The sequence below is a fragment of the Oncorhynchus mykiss genome, chromosome 24, assembly GCF_057628025.1.
Source record: "Oncorhynchus mykiss isolate SJ-2025 chromosome 24, ASM5762802v1, whole genome shotgun sequence".
Classification (NCBI taxonomy): domain Eukaryota; kingdom Metazoa; phylum Chordata; class Actinopteri; order Salmoniformes; family Salmonidae; genus Oncorhynchus; species Oncorhynchus mykiss.
In genome coordinates this window covers 18,103,034-18,125,393 of record NC_143045.1, presented here as the reverse complement: position 1 = coordinate 18,125,393, position 22,360 = coordinate 18,103,034, and the positions used below count along the sequence as shown (strand labels likewise).

The following is a 22,360-nucleotide window of genomic DNA, read 5'->3' as shown; positions in this document are numbered from 1 at the left end:
TGAGGAGTAGCTTCCATCTGGCCACTACCATAAAGGCCTGATTGGTGGAGTGCTGCAGAGACGGTTGTCCTTCTGGAAGTTTATCCCATCTCCACAAAGGAAGTCTGGAGTGACCATCGGGTTCTTGGTCACCTCCCTGACCAGGGAGTCTTGGTGGTTCCAAACTTCTTTGATTTAAGAATGATGGAGGCCACTGTGTTCTTGGGGACCTCCAATGCTGCTGAAATGTTTTGTTACCCTTCCCCAGATCTGTGCCACGACACAATCCTGTCTCGGAGCTCTACGGACAATTCTTTTGACCTCATGGCTTGGATTTAGCTCTGACATGCACTGTCAACTGTGGGACCTTACATAGACAGGTGAATTTACCACAGGTGGACTCCAATCAAGTTGTAGAAACATCTCAAGGATGATAAATGGATACAGGATGCACCTGAGCTCAATTTTGAGTTTTGTAGCAAAGGGTCTGAAAACTTATATAAATAAGGTATTTCTGTTTTTGGTTTTTAATACATTAGCAAAAATGTCTAAAAACCTGTTTTTGCTTTGTCATTATGTGGTATTGTATGTTGATTGCTGAGGATTTTTTTATTTAATCCATTTTAGAATAAAGCTGTAACGTAACAAAATGTGGATAAAGTCAATGGGTCTGAATACTTTCTGAAGGCACTGTAGATCTTCTCTGTCAGGTAGGGACTGGCTTCAGTACAGAAACCACAGGCACCCTATGTGACCTACTGTAATCACATGTGTGTGTGTGTGCGTGCATGGTGCGTGCGCGTTTGTGCGTGAATGTGTTAGCATAAATATGTGCAATACGGTGTATTAAGATGAAATGGAGCAAGGGACCACAGCCAACACGTTACACATCTACAGCTTAGAGGTAGATATTGCTACAGTGGGACTATAGGATGTGTTAAATGCTCCTCCGGTGTGTGTTTGGATAGTAGGATCCTTCATGCTTATTTAAAGTGTAAAAGTCATGATTTGAATGTATGGTGCGAATGAGTGCACATTTCTGTGTGCATATAATGTACTGCATGTACATGAAAATGTGTGTGCATAATGGTGAATGAGTACTCATGTAAATGTATTGATTATGCTTGTGATTATGTAATCATAGGTAGGCCCATGTGTATGAATGTGTAAAAAAGGAAGAACGGGATATATTTATGTATATGTGTGTGTCTGATGGTGTGTCTATGACCCTGTCCCTGTCTTTGTGTGTACGTGATCATGGTGTGAAAACAGGAAGGAAGGGATCTGTTTATGTTTAATTATGTGTGTGTGCGAGTAACAGGTCCCATTCCTGTCTCTCACTGGACTCGAACATAGGACCTTCTGTTACACGTGCAACTGCACGTGTCTGTGTACTATAAATGTGTGAAATGTGTACTGAATGTGACTCACCATCCATGTCTAGTCTCTGCATGATGATGGCCAGCTCCACCTCACTGGGCATGTATCCCAGAGACCTCATGGCCATGCCCAGCTCCTGCTTGGAGATGAACCCGTTCCCATCCCGGTCCAACACCCTGAATGCCTCCCGGATCTCTGTCAACACAAACACACACAAGGAGAAGGGAGAGGAGAGGGAGCATCCATCATGGTTAGGGATTCTTTTAGCTCTGTGCCTTAGCTCAAGAACAATGCAAATGACATCTGCAATAACCAACCGGGTAGGCAACTTTTATGGTGGTGTCAAATAAGCTTGCCCTGTGTGTACGACAAGCCACTGTACTGTGTCTGTGTTACTCCTTACCTTCAGTTTTTAACATACCCGTTAACGCTGAGCCTAAAAGTCAGCAGGCTCCGCTATGCTTTTATGAATTCATATTTTATTAGTGTGTCTACAGAGAGGAGAGGTCTTATGACTGGGAGGCAGTAAGCAGGAAGAAAGAGACAGAGAGAGAGAGAGAACTAGAGAGAGAGACAGAGAGAGAAAGAGAGAGAGGAATAGAGAGAGAGAGGGGAAAGAGAGAAAGGCAGCCACGGGTATTTTTAATTAAAGGTAGAATTTCAGATCTCTAAAGAACACTATGTTTGCATGGTATGCTTCAGCACACTACTGAATACTGGATCATTTGAGGATGGGTACTACTGGAATACATGGCTTTAACTCACCAGGACCAGGGAGAGAAAGAGGGAGTCACCCAAGACCCAGTCTAACTCAAACATGAATCAAGTCCAAATGTGTTCCAGATATGGGATGCAATGTCATACACTTTTTGAGAACATGTGCTAACAAGAACATGAATATTACGGGTCCAGTCTTGAAAAGACCATGCGATAAACAAAACATAGTGGTGGTAGAGTTCTTGGCTGAAACAATGAGAAAGAGCAAACAACAGGTTAACTTACACTTATTGTAGTCCAAAGATAACCCAAGCATGAAGTAAAGTTTCATCCTAGAGGTGACCTGCCCATGCTGCCAATCTTTAGCCTATCCTTGTTCAATCATCTGTCAATCATCTACTGAGAAGCTGTCATTCCTTCATAGCCAGTTAGGGGAGTAGGAGTGATTTGGTGCTCTGAGCTGCAAGGAGGACAATGGTGTGTAAATGTCATGGTTTTTCTCTGTATTTAAATCACCTTGTAAAATGAGAAACTATATTTCGGGTCATTAAAAGCACTCAGATGTTTACTGAGGGCTCAGGTTAGTCATTCTACCAGCCTCTGAACAGTCTTTTGTTATTCCCTGCTTCCCAAGACATCTGGCCCGAGCAAACACACTTAGCCATTTGCCTTCATAACGCAGTACAAAAGCTAGTTCCAACCAGACGCTTGTTTTAGAGAACACACACAGACACACACACAGCATAACACAACAAACAGAGAACAACACAAGCACAATAAAGGTGTATGGATTTATTTTGGTACACGGAAATGAGCGTCTCATGAATAAACCCACCAGGAGGAGCAGAGTGAGTGACTCAGGCCTTTGTAGAGTAGGTTCCTGTGTCTGAGGACTCGGGCCCATTTGAACACAACAACAACATTCAGACCACGTGTCATATATTCATACAGATCTTTTCTGCTATTTTGCTATTTCATGCTCCACTGCTCCCATATCCATTAGGGCCCTCTTCTGATGCTCTGAAAACCAAAGCTTTACCGCGGAGAACGATGACAAAGAATGGATGACAAAACACTACCAAAGGAACAGGAATACCTAAGGAAAATTTCAGACAGAGAAATAAATCAGAGTAGAAAAATACTTTAGAGCCACTTCAACAGCACCCTGCTTTGCAATCTAGGCCGAGTGCATCAGCACGCTCATGTTCAGTAGGGCACACCGTAGCAAAACTTTTTACAATGTAAAACTTCAATATTTGTTCAAATTGGACAACTTCAAGTAGTATCTCCTGGATGGAAAACATTTTCTCCCTACTAAACACTACTGATCTCTACCTTTCCAGTGTTTATAATGAGTTCTATTTGCTATGTGATATAAAGTTAGTGCTGTCTGTGCTGTATGTCTCTGTAAATGATAATCTCATACACACATCTTGCGTGACCTTTCAGAGACAGCAGCAGAAGCAGTAGCAGCACAGATCGACAGAGGCAAGACTACCTGGTACGCAAAGATCTCTACCCAGACCAACATCTATTCTACACGCTGCAGCGCTCAGAGCACCACACACACACACATACCAACCACACACAAATCAGACAGTCCACATCACGCAGAACAAGACACAAAGGGAAACCATATCCCCTCTCCAACAGGCTGAGAGTTTAACAATGTGTAGCTGTACTAAAGCTGACTGACGACAACGTGCTGTATGTGGTGAGTCAGATAGTTCAACTCAGTGCAGTTACACTGTATCACGTTAATGGCCATAGATAAAGACACTTACAGGTAGGAACACCAAATTGCCTCAGTAAATATCCCCATGGTGGAAATGGTGAGCATGCTAAATGGTAGCTTTGTGTAAGCTATTATGGATAAACTAATAAGCCAAGGAGATGATTGCTAATCATTACTGTAGTGTAGTGTGCATATATGATCAATAACTTTGTCTTTATTTCTGCTGACAGAGGTGAAGTATATGCGTATTTGTCCATTACATTGATTGACCTTATGAGGACCTCCCAATAAGAACTATATACATTACCCAATTCATTACATTTACCCAATACATTACCGCTGTCCCAAAACAGAAAGCCATGCAGTGCAAACTGCCAATATTGGTGTAGCATAATAACACCACTCTGACTTTGACAGAGTAGGTGGCTATTAGCCATTTATGGTGCACTCTACATCCAATTTGCCATAGACACCTCAAAGGAAAACTTTCAAAATACAGAAATCATCATTGTATGATACATTTTGCATCATAAGATGATGATTTCTGTATTTTCAAAGTTACATATCTTGAAAACCTGATTGCGGACAAGCAAAGCATTTTGGGACTATGTCAACAATGGACTACTGAAACAAATACCAAAATATAGTTTTAGGGTGGAAGTTTCCTTTAATGTGACATCATTGGATTATTACAGTATTTGTAGTTGAAGCGTCTAGTGTAGTTCACTGTGAGCACTGTGATGATGTTAATAATAATAATATCGATCAAGCCTGGGCTGGGCTCCACCTCCGGCCTGGCCAGTGGAGTGATTAGTCTCAGAACGACGTACAGAACACACACAAGACAAACACAGACTCATAAACACAGACTCAGCTACTGCCTCTAATTAATGTCAAAAACAGAGAGGGCAAAAGCCCATGAATCGAATTCTACTGGTGTGATAAGTGATGTTAGGAAAATGTAGTCATAGTTAAGAAGGTTCATAGTTTATAAAGACAACGGTTTGTTGGCTCCAGCGACAGGAGCAACTGGTGTTTTGACTGGTCCAACCTCACTGATTCATGTCAAAACTGTGTTTAGGCTCAGAATACTGTCTTACTACTTATCCCATTACTCTCTCTAGCCTAGTGTTTATAGTGCCCGTATCAAACACCCAAACCCCAGCCTTCCTCAAAGTCCCTCTATGCCCCTCACCAGCCAAATCCACAGTCCCAGTCCTAATCTCTATCCCCTCTCACCCAAACCAACTAACCAAGCCCAACCCAACCCAAACCAACATAACCCAACCCAACCCAACATAACCCAACCAAGCCCAACCCAACCCAACCCAACATAACCCAACCAAACCCAAACCAACCTAGCCCCAGTAGTACTAGCCCAAGCCCTGAGGGGACTCACCGTTTAGCTCCTCCTCAGAGATGCTGGCCAGCTGGTCACAGTCGTTATCCTCAGACAGAGAGTGACTCAGATAGTTCCCCTTGTACAGCAGCCCTGCCGTCACATGGTGGAACGGCATATTGTCCCTGAGAGAGAGAGAAAAAGGGTGGGGGGATTAGTTTAAGAACAGTTAGATCAGAACATGAGAGAGAGAGAGCGAGAGAAATCTAATGTTATGTGTCACATGCTTCATTAAACAACAGGTGTAGACTAACAGTGAAACGCTTACTTACGGGCCCCTCCCAACAATGCAGAGAGATAAATAGATAATAGAAAAATAATAACACGAGGAATAAATACAGAATGAGTAACGGTAACGTGGGTAACTGAGATAGATATGTACATATAGGTAGGGATAAAGTGACTAGGCAACAGGATAGATAATAAACAGAAGCAGCAGTGTATGTGATGAGTCAAAAGAGTTAGTGCCAAAAAGGGTCAATGCAGATTTCAAAGATTTTATTGAGTTACAGTTCATAAGGAAATCAGTCAATTGAAATAAATTCATCATGGCCCTAATCTATGGATTTCACGACTGTGAATACAGATATGCATCTGTTGGTCACAGACACCTTAAAAAAAAGTAGGGGTGTGGATCAGAAAACCAGTTAGTATCTGGTGTGACCACCATTTGCCTCATGCAGCGCGACACATCTCCTTCGCATATAGTTGATCAGGCTGTTGATTGCGGCCTGTGGAATGTTGTCCCACTTTTCTTCAATGGCTGTGCGAAGTTGCTGGATATTGTTGGGAACTGGAACAAGCTGTCATACATCATCCAGAGCATCCCAAACATGCTCAACGGGTGACATGTCTGGTGAGTACGCAGGCCATGGAAGAACAGGGACATTTTCAGCTTCCATTATTTGTGTACAGATCCTTGTGACATAGGGATGTGCACTATCATGCTGAAACGTGAGTTGATGGCGACGGAAGAATGGCACGACAACGTGCTTGTCACGGTATCTCTGTGCATTCAAATTGCCATAGATAAATTGCAATTGTATTCGTAGTCCGTAGCTTATGCCTGCTCATACCATGACTCCAATGCCACGATGGCGCACTCTGTTCACAATGTTGACATCAGCAAACTACTCGTCCATACAACGCCCTATACATGGTCTGAGATTGTGAGGCCGGTTGGACGTACTGACAATTGAACGCTCCCTCAAAACTTGAGACATCTGTGGCATTGTGTTGTATGACAAAACTGCACGTTTTAGAGTGGCCTTTTATTGTCCCCAGCAAAAGGTGCACCTGTGTAATGATCATGCTGTTTAATCAGCTTCTTGTTACGCTACAACTGTCAGGTGGATGGATTATCTTTGAAAAAGAGAAATGCTCATTAACAAGGATGTAAAAAATGTGTGCACAACATTTTAGAGAAATAAGCTTTTTGTGTGTATGAAAACTTTCGGGGATATTTTATTTCAGCTCGTGAAACATGGAACCAACACTTTACATGTGCGTTTATAGTTTTGTTCAGTATATTTAACTAACTATATAGCAGTTTTATGGCTTGAGGTATAAGCTGTTCAGGGTCCTTTTGGTTTCAGGGCCTTCCTCTGACACCGCCTGGCATAGAGTTCCTAGATGGCAGGGAGCTTGGCCCCTGTGATGTACTGGGTCGTACGCACTACCCTCTGTAACGCTTTGTAGTCTAATGCCAAGCAGTTGCCATACCAAGCAGTGATGCAGCCAGTCAAGATCTTCTCAATGATGCAGCTGTAGAATGTTCTGAGTATTTTGAGGGACCATGCCAAATATTTTCAGCCTCCTGAGGGGCTTGTTGTGCCTTCTTCACGACTGATTTGGTGTGTGTGGACTCTGATAATTCCTTAGTAATGTAGTCACCTAAGACCTTGAAGCTCTCGACCCGCTCCACTACAGCACCATCGATATGGATGGGGGCGTGCTCGGCCCTCCGTTTCCTGTAGTTCACGATAAGCTCCTTTGTCTTGCTGAAGTGAGTATGTGGACACGTCTTCAAATGAGTGGATTTGGCTACTTCAGCCACACCCATTGCTGACAGGTGTAAAAAAAATCAATCACAAAGCCATGCAATCTCCATAGACAAGCATTTGCAATAGAATATATCTGCCCCGGTACACTGTAAGTGCTGTTATTGTGAAGTGGAAACATCTAGGAGCAACAATGGCTCAGCCGTGAAGTGGTAGGCTACACAATCTTGCAGAACGGAACGCATGGTGTTGAAGCACGTAGAGCGTAAAAATCGTCTATCCTCGGTTGCAACACTCACTACTGAGTTCCAAACTGCCTCTGGAAGCATTGTCAGCACAAGGGGTTTCCATGGTCGAGCAGTTGCATACAAGCCTAAGATCACCATATGCAATGCCAAGTGTCGAATGGAGTGGTGTAAAGCTCGCCACCATTGGACTCTGGGGCAGTGGAAACACATTCTCTGGAGTGATGAATCACGCTTTACCATCTGCCAGTCAGACGGACGAATCTGGGTTTGGCGGATGCCAGGAGAACGCTACAATGAATAGTGCCAAATGTAGAGTTTGGTGGAGAAGGAATGGGTCTGGGGCTGTTTTTCATGGTTTGGGCTAGGCCCCTTAGTTCCGTTGAAGGAAAATCTTAACGCTACAGCATACAATGACATTCTTGACGATTCTGTGGCAAAAGTTGGGGAAGACCCTTTTCTGTTTCAACATGACAATGCCATTGTGCACAAAGCAAGGTCCATACAGAAACGGTTTGTCGAGATCTGTGTGGAAGAACTTTACTGGCCTGCACAGAGCCCTGACCTCAACCCCATCAAAAACCTTTGAGATGAATTGGAACGCCGACTATAAGCCAGACCTAATCGCCCAACATCGGTGCCTGACCTCACTAATGCTCTTGTGGCTGAATGGAAGCAAGTCCCTGCAACAATGTTCCAACATCTAGTGGAAAACCTTCCCAGAAGAGTGGAGGCTGTTATACAGTAGCATCAAAGGGGGGACCAAGTCCATATTAATGCCCATCCATTTTTATGAGATGTTTGACTACAAGGTGTCCACATACTTGGTCATGTAGTGTATATGGCAATTACAAATCAAAACTGGAGGGTTTTCACAGATAAAAATGTATATACTGTAGTATGTATAAGCTGGAAGTAGAAGCCTAAGTGTTGTTGTCCATTAGTTTACTCCAATTAGGGGAGGGGTGGTAGGGTTAGGGGTAAATAATAAATAAGGAAAACATATTTAATAATACATTTTTTTTTTAAATAATATATATTTACAAAAATATATATACAGTGCATTCGGAAAGTATTCAGGCCTCTTCCCTTTTTCCCCATTTTGTAACAGACCTATTAAAAAATGTATTAAATTATATTGTCTCCACATCAATCTATACACAATACCCTGCAATGACAAAGCGTAAAACAGGTTTTTAGAAAATTTCAAAAGGTTTAGAGACCTTATTCACAAAAGTATTCAGACCCTTTGCTATTCGACTCAAAATTGAGCTCAGGTGCATCGTGTTTCCATTGTTCATCCTTGAGATGCTTCTACAACTTGATTGGAGACCACCTGTGGTAAATTCATTGATTGGACATGATTTGGAAAGGCACACACCTGTCTATATAAAGTCTCACAGTTGACAGTGCATGTCAGAGCAAAAACCAAGCCATGAGGTGGAAGGAATTGTCCGTAGAGCTCCAAGACAGGATTGTGTCGATGCACAGACCTGGGGAAGGGTACCAAAACATTTCAGCAGCATTGAAGGTCCCCAAAATCACAGTGGCCTCCATCATTCTTAAATCAAAGACGTTTGGAACCACCAAGACTCTTCCTAGAGCTGGCCGTCTGTCCAAAATCAGCAATCGGGAGAGAAGGGCCTTGGTCAAGGAGGTGACCAAGAACACGATGGTCACTATGGCAGAGCTCCAGAGTTCCTCTGTGGAGATAGGCGATCCACCCAAAAGGACAACCATCTCTGCAGCACTCCACCAATCAGGCCTTTATTGTAGAGTAGCCAGGCGGAAGCCACTCCTCAGTAAAAAGCACATGATAGCCTGCTTGGAATTTGCCAAAAGGCACTTAAAGGACTCTCAGACCATTAGAAACAAGATTATCTGGTCTGATGAAACCAAAATTGAACTCTTACCTTAATGCCAACAGTCACGTCTGGAGGAAATCTGGTCAATCCCTAAGGTAAAGCATGGTGGTGGGAGCATCATGCTGGGGAGGATGTTATTCAGCGGCAGGGACTGGGAGACTGGTCAGCTTCGAGGGAAAGATGAACGGAGCCAAGTACAGAGAAATCCTTGATGAAAACCTGCTCCAGAGCGCTCAGGACCTCAGACTGGGGCAAAGGTTCACCTTCCAACATGACCCTAAGCACACAGCCAAGACAACGCAGGAGTGGCTTCGGGACAAGTCTCTGAATGTCCTTGAGTGACTCAGCCAGAGCCCGGACCCAATCGAACATCTCTGGATAGACCTGAAAATAGCTGTGCATAGACACTCCAAATCCAACCTTACAGAGCTTGAGAGGATCTGCAAGGAAGAATGGGAGAAACTCCCAAAATACAGGTGTGCCAAGCTTGTAGCGTCATGCCCAAGAAGACTCAAGGCTGTAATCGCTGCCAATGGGTGGATGCCTCTTGAAATTGAAACATTTTTTTTCCCACCTTTATTTAACCAAGTAGGCCAGTTGAGAACAAGTTCTCATTTACAACTGCGACCTGGCCAAGATAAAGCAAAGCAGTGCAACACAAACAACAACAGAGTTACACATGGAATAAACAAACGTACAGTCAATAACACAATAGGAAAATGTCTATACAGTGCCTTGCGAAAGTATTCGGACCCCTTGAACTTTGCGACCTTTTGCCACATTTCAGGCTTCAAACATAAAGATATAAAACTGTATTTTTTGTGAAGAATCAACAACAAGTGGGACACAATCATGAAGTGGAACAACATTTATTGGATATTGCAAACTTTTTTAACAAATCAAAAACGGAAAAATTGGGCCTGCAAAATTATTCAGCCCCCTTAAGTTAATACTTTGTAGCGCCACCTTTTGCTGCGATTACAGCTGTAAGTCGCTTGGGGTATGTCTCTATCAGTTTTGCACATCGAGAGACTGACATTTTTTCCCATTCCTCCTTGCAAAACAGCTCAAGCTCAGTGAGGTTGGATGGAGAGCATTTGTGAACAGCAGTTTTCAGTTCTTTCCACAGATTCTTGATTGGATTCAGGTCTGGACTTTGACTTGGCTATTCTAACACCTGGATATGTTTATTTTTGAACCATTCCATTGTAGATTTTGCTTTATGTTTTGGATCATTGTCTTGTTGGAAGACAAATCTCCGTCCAAGTCTCAGGTCTTTTGCAGACTCCATCAGGTTTTCTTCCAGAATGGTCCTGTATTTGTCTCCATCCATCTTCCCATCAATTTTAACCATCTTCCCTGTCCCTGCTGAAGAAAAGCAGGCCCAAACCATGATGCTGCCACCACCATGTTTGACAGTGGGGATGATGTGTTCAGCTGTGTTGCTTTTACGCCAAACATAACGTTTTGCATTGTTGCCAAAAAGTTCAATTTTGGTTTCATCTGACCAGAGCACCTTCTTCCACATGTTTGGTGTGTCTCCCAGGTGGCTTGTGGCAAACTTTAAACAACACTTTTTATGGATATCTTTAAGAAATGGCTTTCTTCTTGCCACTCTTCCATAAAGGCCAGATTTGTGCAATATACGACTGATTGCTGTCCTATGGACAGAGTCTCCCACCTCAGCTGTAGATCTCTGCAGTTCATCCAGAGTGATCATGGGCCTCTTGGCTGCATCTCTGATCAGTCTTCTCCTTGTATGAGCTGAAAGTTTAGAGGGACGGCCAGGTCTTGGTAGATTTGCAGTGGTCTGATACTCCTTCCATTTCAATATTATCGCTTGCACAGTGCTCCTTGGGATGTTTAAAGCTTGGGAAATCTTTTTGTATCCAAATCCGGCTTTAAACTTCTTCACAACAGTATCTCGGACCTGCCTGGTGTGTTCCTTGTTCTTCATGATGCTCTCTGCGCTTTTAACGGACCTCTGAGACTATCACAGTGCAGGTGCATTTATACAGAGACTTGATTACACACAGGTGGATTGTATTTATCATCATTAGTCATTTAGGTCAACATTGGATCATTCAGAGATCCTCACTGAACTTCTGGAGAGAGTTTGCTGCACTGAAAGTAAAGGGGCTGAATAATTTTGCACGCCCAATTTGTCAGTTTTTGATTTGTTAAAAAAGTTTGAAATATCCAATAAATGTCGTTCCACTTCATGATTGTGTCCCACTTGTTGTTGATTCTTCACAAAAAAATACAGTTTTATATCTTTATGTTTGAAGCCTGAAATGTGGCAAAAGGTCGCAAAGTTCAAGGGGGCCGAATACTTTCGCAAGGCACTGTATATAGTGTGTGCAATTTAGGTAAGATTAGGGAGGTAATACATAGGCCGCAAAGTAATTACAATTTAGCAAATAAACACTGGAGTGATAGATGTGCAGAAGATTAATGTTCAAGTAGATACTGGGGTGCAAAGGAGCAAATAAAAAATTTAAAAATAACAATATTGGGTTGAGGTAGTTGGATGGGCTATTTACAGATGGGCTATGTACAGGTGCAGTGACAGCTGATGCTTAAAGTTAGTGAGGGAGATATGAGCCTCCAGCTTCAGTGATTTTTGCACTTCGTTCGAATGAGGAGTTGAAAGAATGAGGCTATGTGTGATGTAGAAAAATATATTTTAAATCTCATAGGCCAACGGGTAAGGTAGTGTGCACATTTTCAACTGAACACTCCCCCAACCACCACTCTCAATAGAGGGATATTTGTCATGCTTTGACTTGCAACCACTCTCCAACTTTTGGGGAACTAATTTTGGGATTCAGAGATGCATCACAAAAACTAATTGGTGAAGGAAGTTGCGCAGTTGCGCACATCATTAACCAGGGCCTGGAAAACGGCTGAAACATTAGTAAGTCCAAACGGCATGAACCTTTACTCATAATGTCCATTAGGAGTGTTGAACGCTGTCTTCCACTCATCTCGCTGTCTGATGCGCATCATATTGTACGCATTCCGTAAATCCAATTTAGAGAAAACCGTAGCTCCCTGGAGTCTCTCAAAAGCTGATGACATAAGAGGAAGGGAGTAACGGTTCTTGATGGTAATGTTATTTCAACCCTGGTAATCGATACAGGGACGTAATCCCCCATCCTTCTTCCCAACAAAGAAAAAACCCGCTCCTGCACGTGAAGTGGACGGCCTAATAACATCAGCCGCCAGCGCCTCCTCAATGTAACTGTTCATGGCTACAGTATCTGGATCTAAGAGAGAACACAGCCCTCCTCTCAGAGGAGTGGTACCAGACAGGAGGTCGATGGCACAATCGTAGGGCCTGTGAGGAGGTAGTTGGCTGGCCCTTTGTTTGCTGAGGACCTGACCCAAATCACAGTAATCCCAAGGTACGCGGGAAAGGTCAGGCTTGTCAAACCCAGCCAGAGGAACAGGAAGATCGGAAGTCTCCAGAAGAGCAGGACCGGAAAGGTGTGGAGAGAGTACCTGAAGGTGAACTGGCATGACGGATTCCATCCCAGAACTCTTCCCGAAGGCCAGTCAATTTGAGGATTATGGGTGGAAAGCCACGGATGTCCAAGAACCATGGGAAGTTCAGGAGAGTCCACCAGATGTAACTGGATAAGCTCCACATGGTCATCCAGAACTCGTAGCTGAATAGGCATGGTGAGTTGCTTCACCTTCCCAGACCCTAGGTGTTGACCATCCAGCGCAGTGACCGACAACGGAGTGTCCAGCTCAGTGAGCGGCAGCCTCTGTTGGTGAGCTAATGTGCAATCCAAAAAGCAGCCAGTATCCCCAGAGTCTATGAAAGCAGGAATGTCCAACTGTTCATTGTCCCAACGCAGGTTGGCCGGAAGCAAGGTGCGTACCGTATCGGCCGCAGGAGACTGTATCTGACTCTCCAGAGCGGCAAGTCTGGTGCCTCCCTATTGCATCGGCTCCTCTGAAGGATTTGAAGGAGAACCATAGCCGAATTGAGAACCCTGACGAGGTACAGGACAAGCAGGCCCAGCATACGGCAGTGTAACAAATTAAGAATCGACTCCCTCAGCGGGGCACGAAACACTGGAACCAACTCGGAACCTGTCCGTCCTCTCATGACGACGTTCCCGAAACCGGTTGTCAATCCGGATGGCCAGAACGATAAGCTCCTCCAGAGTGTCAGGGTTGTCCCGGGAAGCAAGTTCGTCCTTGAGAACCTTGATGAGTCCGTTCAGAAAGACTGAGTGAAGTGCCTCTATATTCCAACCGCTCTCAGCGGCGAGCTTCCGAAAGTCAATGGCGTAGTCAGCTCCGCTCCGGCTGCCCGGCCAAAGTGCAATGAGTCTTTGAGCAGCAGTCCTACCACTGATGGGGTGATCAAAAACCCTTCTCATCTCCTGAGTGAAGCTTTGCCAATTGAAACAAATGTCTGATTGCTGCTCCCAGATGGCCGTGGCCGAGGCCAGAGCCCGTCCTGAGAGCAAGGAGATGACATATGCCACTCTGGAACGCTCAGTGGGAAACGTTGACGCTTACAGCTCGAAGGCCAGCGAACATTGGAGCAGGAACCCACGACACCTCCCAGATTGCCCCTCATAGAGCTCCGGTGCTGGGAGATGAGGCTCCCGAGGGGAGGAAGACGATGAGTTGGTTGGAAGTGGAGGGTTAGAAACCACCACAGGTTCAGCAACAGTTGCTCCTGTCTGTCCCCTCTGTAGAGTGAACACAAGAGTTCCTAAATCCTCCGACATAGTCTTCAGCCGTGAGTGAGAGCCGACCGTAAGTGGTGGAGCTCGGAATGTCCCTCGGACAACAGAGAAATCTCTGCTGGGTCCATTTTGAGGCTCAGGTCTACTGTGACATTAGTGCTAGTATGAACTCAGACGCAGGCACAGAGAAACACAGCAGGCAGAGGTGAGGGCTAATCCAGAATATTTACTTAAGGTCTTCTTAGCAAAACAACAAAGCAAGGGCACACGAGAACACTGAACAAACATGAGACTTGAGAAACTGGCCCAGTCCACAGAGGAACCTAAATAGTCATCCAGCGAGTGATCCCAATAACCCCAATCAGGGTCACCTGGATACTAGAAGTAACCCAAGGGTGCTCTCCAGTGGCAGTTTGTCAGTAAACGGGAAAGTGAGTGTACCATTGATTGCTACTGTCCAAGAGATCACTTTTTGTGAGATTTTAAGATTGATTCATTAAGAATCAAAGAAAGCGAATTGGAACAATCAAAGAATAAAAAACAGTACTCTGTCACTGCTAATAAAGTCTTGTCCATTTTCCCGTAATTCTATAACTAGGCTAACTCATTTGTCTTGTGGCATTATTTCTCTGTGAATGTAACATACTACTGCGCTCTGATCTCTGAAATACTGATGCACCCCACATGAACAGTATTCATACAATTCTTGAAATGTTTTACTTATCGTAGGGCCACATTGGGTGCTAGTTTCAATTTATCTTGGGTATTAAATATCGATCAATGGCATCCCCTTGTGCAAAGAAATATAATTAGTTCACTTTGGTGTTTATATACAGTATATTGTAACTCTATGGTCCTACTTTGCATTAGGATTTGTCTCACGTTTCTCACACTTTAAGAGCTACTCTGTTTAAAAGGCTTGTGTAACCCAGAGCTTTGCAGCAGACATGGAGTAGAATACAGAGCAGAGAGAGGATAACTAGAGAGGTCATTCCTACTGTTGGGGTCTCCTCCAGACCCAGGGGTAGGTTAGTGATTCTCTTCCCACAGCCCCTATATCTCTGCGGGTGTAGCACTGTGAGTCTGGCAAGTGAGAGTATAGGTTAGTAAATCTATGACCATGGATAAAATGACCATGGATAAAACAGAACTACATGTAACTGAAACAAGATGTGTGTATGAGTCCAGAGAGACAGCGCAGTGTTGGGCCAACTAAACCATCCGCTACTGTATTGTATGCCTTGTTCTAACAGCAGGACAGTGTTGAACAAACATAAGTGGGAAACAGTGTACTCGCTCGTACGCACACACACACACAGAGTTGTGCTGCAGACACTGCAGTAGATCGACCAGAAGTGGCAATAAACCCCACTACCTATTTTATTTGTTTATGATTCAAATGCATAATGTTACCCCATTAGTTAATATATAGGCGTACAATAGAGAAAGCAGAGGTGGTCTGACAGTGTACTGTATATAACTATTTGTTATTTGTCATATACCCATTACTAATGGCAAACTCATTACTAATGGTGTGCTTTGAAACCAACCTGTGAGAGACAGAGAGAGCGAGAAGCTACATTCCTCCAGATTGGAATATTATGCATCAGGGCCCACTGATTCACTAGACCACAAATTATACTGTATATTCTGGCTTGCCCTCAAGGAGTGGGTCAGAAGGCTATGCATATGCATATGTCCTGGAGGAGAGAGGGGGAGGAAAGGTGTGACCACTAGCCTGCCACCTACAGGGGGACCTAACCTCAGACCTAAGGGAGTGCTGGAAAGCATAACTATTTAACCTGTTGTCTCATTTAGGTTTGTGCCTGTGTCCAGAGGCTATTCATGACTAATCAACCTGTTACATCTCCCAAAACCGCACTAATGTCTTGAGGCATATAGAGGGGAGCAAGGCATGACCAATCAACCTGCTGTGTCAGTGAAGACCCCAACTGTGTTTGTGTGTGTGTCCTGTCCTACGGGAAGGCATGACTAATCAAACTCCAGCCTTACTACAGGCAGCAGCAGTGTTATGCATTAGCCTTCTGTGTGATGCCCGGGGATACCCGATGGCCATTCCTCACTTCCAACCCCACAGCACGCACACACACAAAGTCAATTGTATGATGGAGTTGGACATGGTATGGTATGATGTTGAAAATACTCTGAATTGGATCAGACCAACACAAAATGATCATAGGGTCACACTAAACAAAATTCCCAACAAACTTCTGAAAGATGCATTTCATGTGTCAAATATGATCAGATTTAAGTTGATTCTCACATATTGTACTGTAAGTTACAGTGCAGCAACAGCTGTACAGCACAATGCAAGACAGCCTATAGCCAAGGTCGTAACTGTTATATAGTTAAAGATGTATGGTGCTGAATATTCATCATGTAGTTTATATTGATAGTTCCTTCTGCTCATGAGAGCTCAAAAGACAAACCCTCAGCACACTGCTTTAAAACATCTCTAGTTATGACAACCCTTGACCGTTGTGTATACAGTATATATAGCCCCCCCAAAATATTATGTTTTTGTTGATCGATCCTACACATACTGTACAGTAAGCAATGATAGATGAGGTATCAATGAAAGCTGAACATTAAGGTTGTGGCTTGACACTGGCCAATGTGGCCATGCCTGATAATGAATCTAAGGTCATAACCTGTCCATATATAATTCAGTCCTTCAGCAGTCTCTATTGATGAGCCATGTCAACACATAACTAAAGCTTCAAGTTTTAATGTAATGTGCACAAGTACAGTGAAATGTCTTTCTTGCAAGCTCCAAACCCAACAATGCAGTAATTAATATCAATGTAGCACTAAAAATAACATTAGGTAGAACAAAAACACACGAGAAATAAAAATAAGAACATTAGAAAGTAAGAAGCTAGATACAGGGTCAGTTCCAATACAATATTTACAATGTGCAGGGATGCTGGAGTGATAGAGGTTGACATGTATAGGGGTATGATGACTAGGCATCAGAATGTATGATTAACAGAGTAACTAAACCCAGAGCCAGCATGATGCCTCCTTCACCATGACTAGTCTGGTGTAAATAAATACAGTATACAGTAGAAAGCCTTTAGCCAACTACTGAAGGTAAGGTGCAGTGAGGTGACAACAGTAGCACCTCTCATGCATTTACTCCAGTGGAGAAGTCTAAATGGAACAATGACATGTTATATTTCCTCATGAAACCTTATGTGAAGTGTAGTCTGGTTGGGTCGTTCCACCTCAAAAAGCACTAGAAAATAGGATTTCAACACTCACCATCTCAAATTGTTCTGAAATCGTATATATTGTTAGAACTAGAAAAGATTAGCATTCCTGCCACATTATTTTGTTGAAAAATAATTTGATCTCTGACACATTAAGCTAATTGATTGCAGTCAAACTGCCAATTTTAATTTAGACGATGTATATAATATTCAATAAATATAGTATTTAACATCGGATTTGGAAAACCCTTTTTTCTAACAATGAGTTAGACATGAGGATCCAAAGAAATGGTCTGAAGCCACCCACGGATGTCTGTAGTGACGCCTCAATCACTGAGATGCAGTGCCTTAGACCGCTGAACCAGGGTCTGTAGTGACGCCTCTATCACTGAGATGCAGTGCCATAGACCGCTGAACCAGGGTCTGTAGTGACGCCTCTATCACTGAGATGCAGTGCCATAGACTGCTGCGCCACTCGGGGGCCCAGAGTAAGATGGTTTGGGATGAGTTGGACCACAGAGTGAAGGAAAAACAGCCACTAAGTGATCAACCTTATGTGGGAACTCCTTCAAGACTGTTTGAAAAGCATTCCAGGTGAAGCTGGTTGAGAGAATGCCAAGAGTGTGCAAAGCTGACATCAAGGCAAAGGGTGGCTACTTTGAAGAATCTCCAATATAACATGTATTTGGATTTGTTTAACACTTTTTTGGTTACTACATGATTCCATATGTGTTATTTTATAGGTTTGATGTCTTAACTGTTATTCTACAGTGTAGAAAATAGTAAAAAATAAATAAAAACCCTGGAATGTGTAGGTGTGTCCACATTTTTGACTGGTACTGTAGGTACCATTGACTTGCATTGGATTTGTACCACAAATGCTAAAAAGTTTACATTTGAAACAGTTGCCAGGTAAACTAAACCAAAGCATTGGTTGCTGTCATACCTGGTCCATAGATGGCTTACAGGGTAAGAAAAGTAATATGTCCATTTGTAATTTGGATGAACGATCCCGTTAACATCCTAAAAAAATAATCACCTAATAGCAGAAACAGCACCATCTAGTGGTCTGAATTTGTAATATCAGGATGTTGGATGGGACATAAACCCAACTTCGATGACTAATTTCTCTGAACAGAGCAAAAAACAATCACCAAATTCACTGAGAATACATTAAATAGGATTAAAAAAAACAATACTCAGAGCCGCAGTTCCATACTACTTGTCAGACAGAGATGTGATAATATATAATGGGGTGGGATTGAAGTGGGTGACTTTGGACCATTTCTTTGGATCCTCATGTCTTTCTCATTGTTAGAAAAAAGTTTGGTCCAAATCTGATGTTAGGTACTATAATTGTTGAATATTATATGAATACTATAAATAAAAATGGCCAATTTGGGTGCAATCAATTAGCTTAATTTCTCAGAGATCAAATTATATTTCAACAAAATAACTTTTCCTGAATACTTATGTTATCGTTTTTTTATCGACAGATTTTATTTTAGAACAATATGACATGGTGGGTGTCATGGCTTGCTGAAATGGAACTTCCTCTTTAAGTAATCATCTGCTATGAGCTCTACAGTTTTAATCTGAACACTAAAAACCCATCAATGATGCCATTAAACATTAGCCACAGAAGGACAGATACTAAACTATGATTGAAGACAACTGATGTTAAAGTATGCCACCAATATTGATTACAACTCTGTTATAGTCAAGTGACAAAGGAAAGTAAAAAAGAGCGAAGATAACAAAACATATATTCTGGTCCCACATGGCAAGGGAAGTAATACTTCTGAAAATGAGAATACGAATCCCACAGCCATCCTAACTGCGAGCCCAGTCCACTACACAGGCTATATGATCAGAAGGTTGTTAGAGATACCAGTCTCACAGTCCCTGCTGTTCTGTTGCTTACCCATACTGATCCCCATACTCTGTGGTGGGGTACAGATGCAGCACAACAGGCTCCTTCACCGGGCTCTCCATCATGTCTCTGGGGGTAGGGGTTCCTGAACCCGGTAACTCTCCCTCTCCTTCTCCTCCTACCTCAGGTACAGGTTCCTCTGTCGGACTCTGAGGCTCCTGCTCCGTCACTTCCATCAGACGTTTCTGCAGGCAGACTCCTAGTCCCAAACACAGCTGCAGCAGCAGGCTGCCTGTCCCCGGACAACTGAGCCCGACTGCTGCCTCACGAATTTGGGCTTCTCCCAAAGCAGCACCATCAGTATCCGGAAATCCGTGGATAATATATGAGCCGTGGAAGAGGCAGTATAGTGGCTCTCTCTCACTCACTCACCCACTCACTGACTCTCTCACCCTCTCCCATTATCTTTCTCTGTCTCTATTTCCCTCTCTCTCTCTCTCTCTCTTTTACTCACTCACTCAAACACTCAGGCAAACATTCCTCCACATGTGGAAACAAGGTTGAAGACTCATTAGTGAGTCCTGACTCCCAATGACTGCAATAGCCTTTAGTCTGCGGCTGCGCTCCCGCTCATACCTAGCTAAGTGTATTCACAGTGCGTCGCGACAACAAATGTCGCAAAAGTCTACCTGGTGCGCGACATGTGTAAAATGAAAAAAAAAAAATGAAAAAGTGACATGCAAAAACGCGTAAAAAGCGGGCGTCACGGAAGACTCAGCGGTGACACAGGCAGAGGAGCACCGATAGCGCCTCACAGCCCCGCGGGAGGGACACTCAGCTCGCTGTTCTAATGAACACCCCCAGAACAACACAGCTATCCAGAATAATTTCTGGTATATTGTTAACCACACACTCATCATCAGTATGATAGAGGGTCAGTGTTGACATGGAATGATCTGATAATCATAATGCATTGGGATCAATTATTCATCTCCGTCAGTCACTGAAATGTCATGGCATTTTGATGGGTCTTTTCGTATTTACATTCATTCCATGGTAGGCCTGCCCTACAAGATCGAGATGATGATGCAGTTCTGTGATTAGTCTACAGTTTTTTTCTTTATCTACTCCACAATATCATTTTTTTTTTTTATATTTAGCGATTTTAGAATCAAGCCTATTCTCTATCATAATAAGACCTATAGAACAATGTATGATGGTCTGATGAAGACTGTTCTGTTAAGCCTACTCAGAGGATACATTCGATTACATTTGAAAGATATAGCACACATTTAAGCGATTTGAAAATTCAAACATCATACCGAAACTGTCAATCCATTCAAAATGATCGGCACTCCATCAAATAATGGTCAATCATGCTAGACAGAGGAACGTAGGCTATTAAATAACAACAGGTGCATAAGAACCAGTAAATACTAATGCAGTCAGAAATAGGCTATTTCCAATGGGTAGAGATAAGTTCAAATGTTACTGAATATGACTCTGAATATGTTATCTTGAATTCCAGATGTACCTTTCAGGGGAGCAGTGGGTTGTCTTTGAAAGCGATGAATCAAATCCGTAGTCGATAGGATCCCCGAATTAGACGAACTGGGATCCAGTTTAAATACCTCACCTGAATTCTCATAAATGATGGTTGTTTTTTAATTGTTGCAATAAGCTACAATGTGGAACAATTTTTCTACCACAACAAAAGGATGCGTTGGTTGATCGTCTTTCTGTTGACAAGTCCATGCGTAGTTTACTGGGAACATTCACTGCCCCAGTTCCAGCCGGCGCAATCAAACAGTTGCACTTTTGGACCAAGTCCCATCAATTTTCACAGCCCCTATCCGTCCACACCATATCCATATGCTACAGTGATATAGGTGCTCACCGCTCATAAAATGTTGTCTAAGTAACCCAAGCCGTTTGTTTCGTGTAACTGTCCTATAGCTGGCAGATTTATTGGTGCCAAACGCCTGGAGAGATTGATGATAGAGCCTTCAGCGTCGTTCAAGGCGAAGCTCCTACACAATCAATTTCTCAGGACGCTTTAGAGTTCGGTGTTTAACGTTTGTTTGCCTCTCCAAACCACCTTTCGGTGTCAATTCTAGGGTTTTCTACTGAAAAACAGGTCTTATCCTTGCGAAAACGGTTCAGTCATAATTTCTTCTTCCACAGGCTGTTGTTAACCAATGTGCCGCCCGCGCTCAACAAGGACAGACTGACCAGCGGAGAGTCATTACTCTGGTTTAGCACTGCTTATCCGTTAGGTCTGCGCGCCTTATTGAAATGTGGGCTCATTTGCATCCCAATCTGCAACCATTAGGGAACTTAACTATTCTTTTTTTTATTTTTTACTATTCATAGCCTACGCCCTTTTGAGTTTACAAAGGGCTAACATAGCCTATCAATTCTCATCCATACGTTTGAGTAAATGTATATGATATGGTCATTGGTCACCTAAATCCAGCTCATGCATGTTCTTCAATACTTCGTTTAATCTTCCCTTTGGCTGTTTTAGACTTTCAGGCTATTCATTTTCAGAAGATTAAATGCACGGTATATTTAACATTCCAGCGACTCCAGTTGTAACATTATAGCCTGCATGAATAAAGACTGCAATGGATTTCACAGTCACCAACAGAATGATTTTCATCTTCCCCACTAAACTGAACCGTGTCTCCCGAAATTCTCTAGACAGGCACTACTCCCTGGTTAACAGGGGCAGACACAAAGGCCCATTTTTCTTGCCAGATAATGATATTTTTTGTCCTAAAAACTCATGTTAGACAGGCCCCCTGATCAAAAAGAATGTACCCAGTTAACATCACATTCCCTATGGCTCTATAGCTGAGTGGTCCCACTATCAGTAATAAATTGGTTTCTATTAATATTTAATTAAAATATATCCCAGGGATTTCGTGTAGCTTCATAATGAAGATTACATAAAATGTGCGGCTAATTCCCATGTGTCTGGATTGGGAGAGAAAAGTTGCTTATGTCATAATAAAAGTCAGTTTTGATTTGTAACGTGTGAGAGGCCTGAAGTATAGAGGCAGCCAGCTTTAAGTTTGACATACTTTTCACATTTTTCATTTCATGGTAATTTAGACGGTTAAATTAGAAAGCATCTCTATCCTCTTCAGGTTCCACATAATTGTTCACTCCTGTGTGACTGAGAAAGACTCTTCATGAGTCTGCTGTGGACATTGCAAT

At 43.0% G+C, this 22,360-nt stretch overlaps 1 protein-coding gene across 2 annotated transcripts in view; it reads right to left on the bottom strand.

Annotated features, from left to right (window-relative positions):
• Nucleotides 1–21,374, bottom strand: part of LOC110503891 (calcium-binding protein 8) — a 56,489-nt gene extending 35,115 nt beyond the window's left edge. Inside the window, exons 1-3 of one of the 2 annotated variants that reach the window (XM_036961470.2) lie at nt 20,673–21,374; nt 5,211–5,335; nt 1,411–1,554 (exon numbers count right to left, since the gene is read on the bottom strand). In XM_036961470.2, coding sequence (XP_036817365.1) covers nt 1,411–1,554; nt 5,211–5,328 — 262 coding nt within the window. In that variant the 5' untranslated portion in view covers nt 5,329–5,335; nt 20,673–21,374. Of the gene's footprint in view, nt 1–1,410; nt 1,555–5,210; nt 5,336–19,189; nt 19,980–20,672 lie in introns of those variants that run through there. The other variant, XM_021582510.3, reaches the window with a different exon arrangement.
• Between the last annotated feature and the right edge of the window lie 986 nt (nt 21,375–22,360).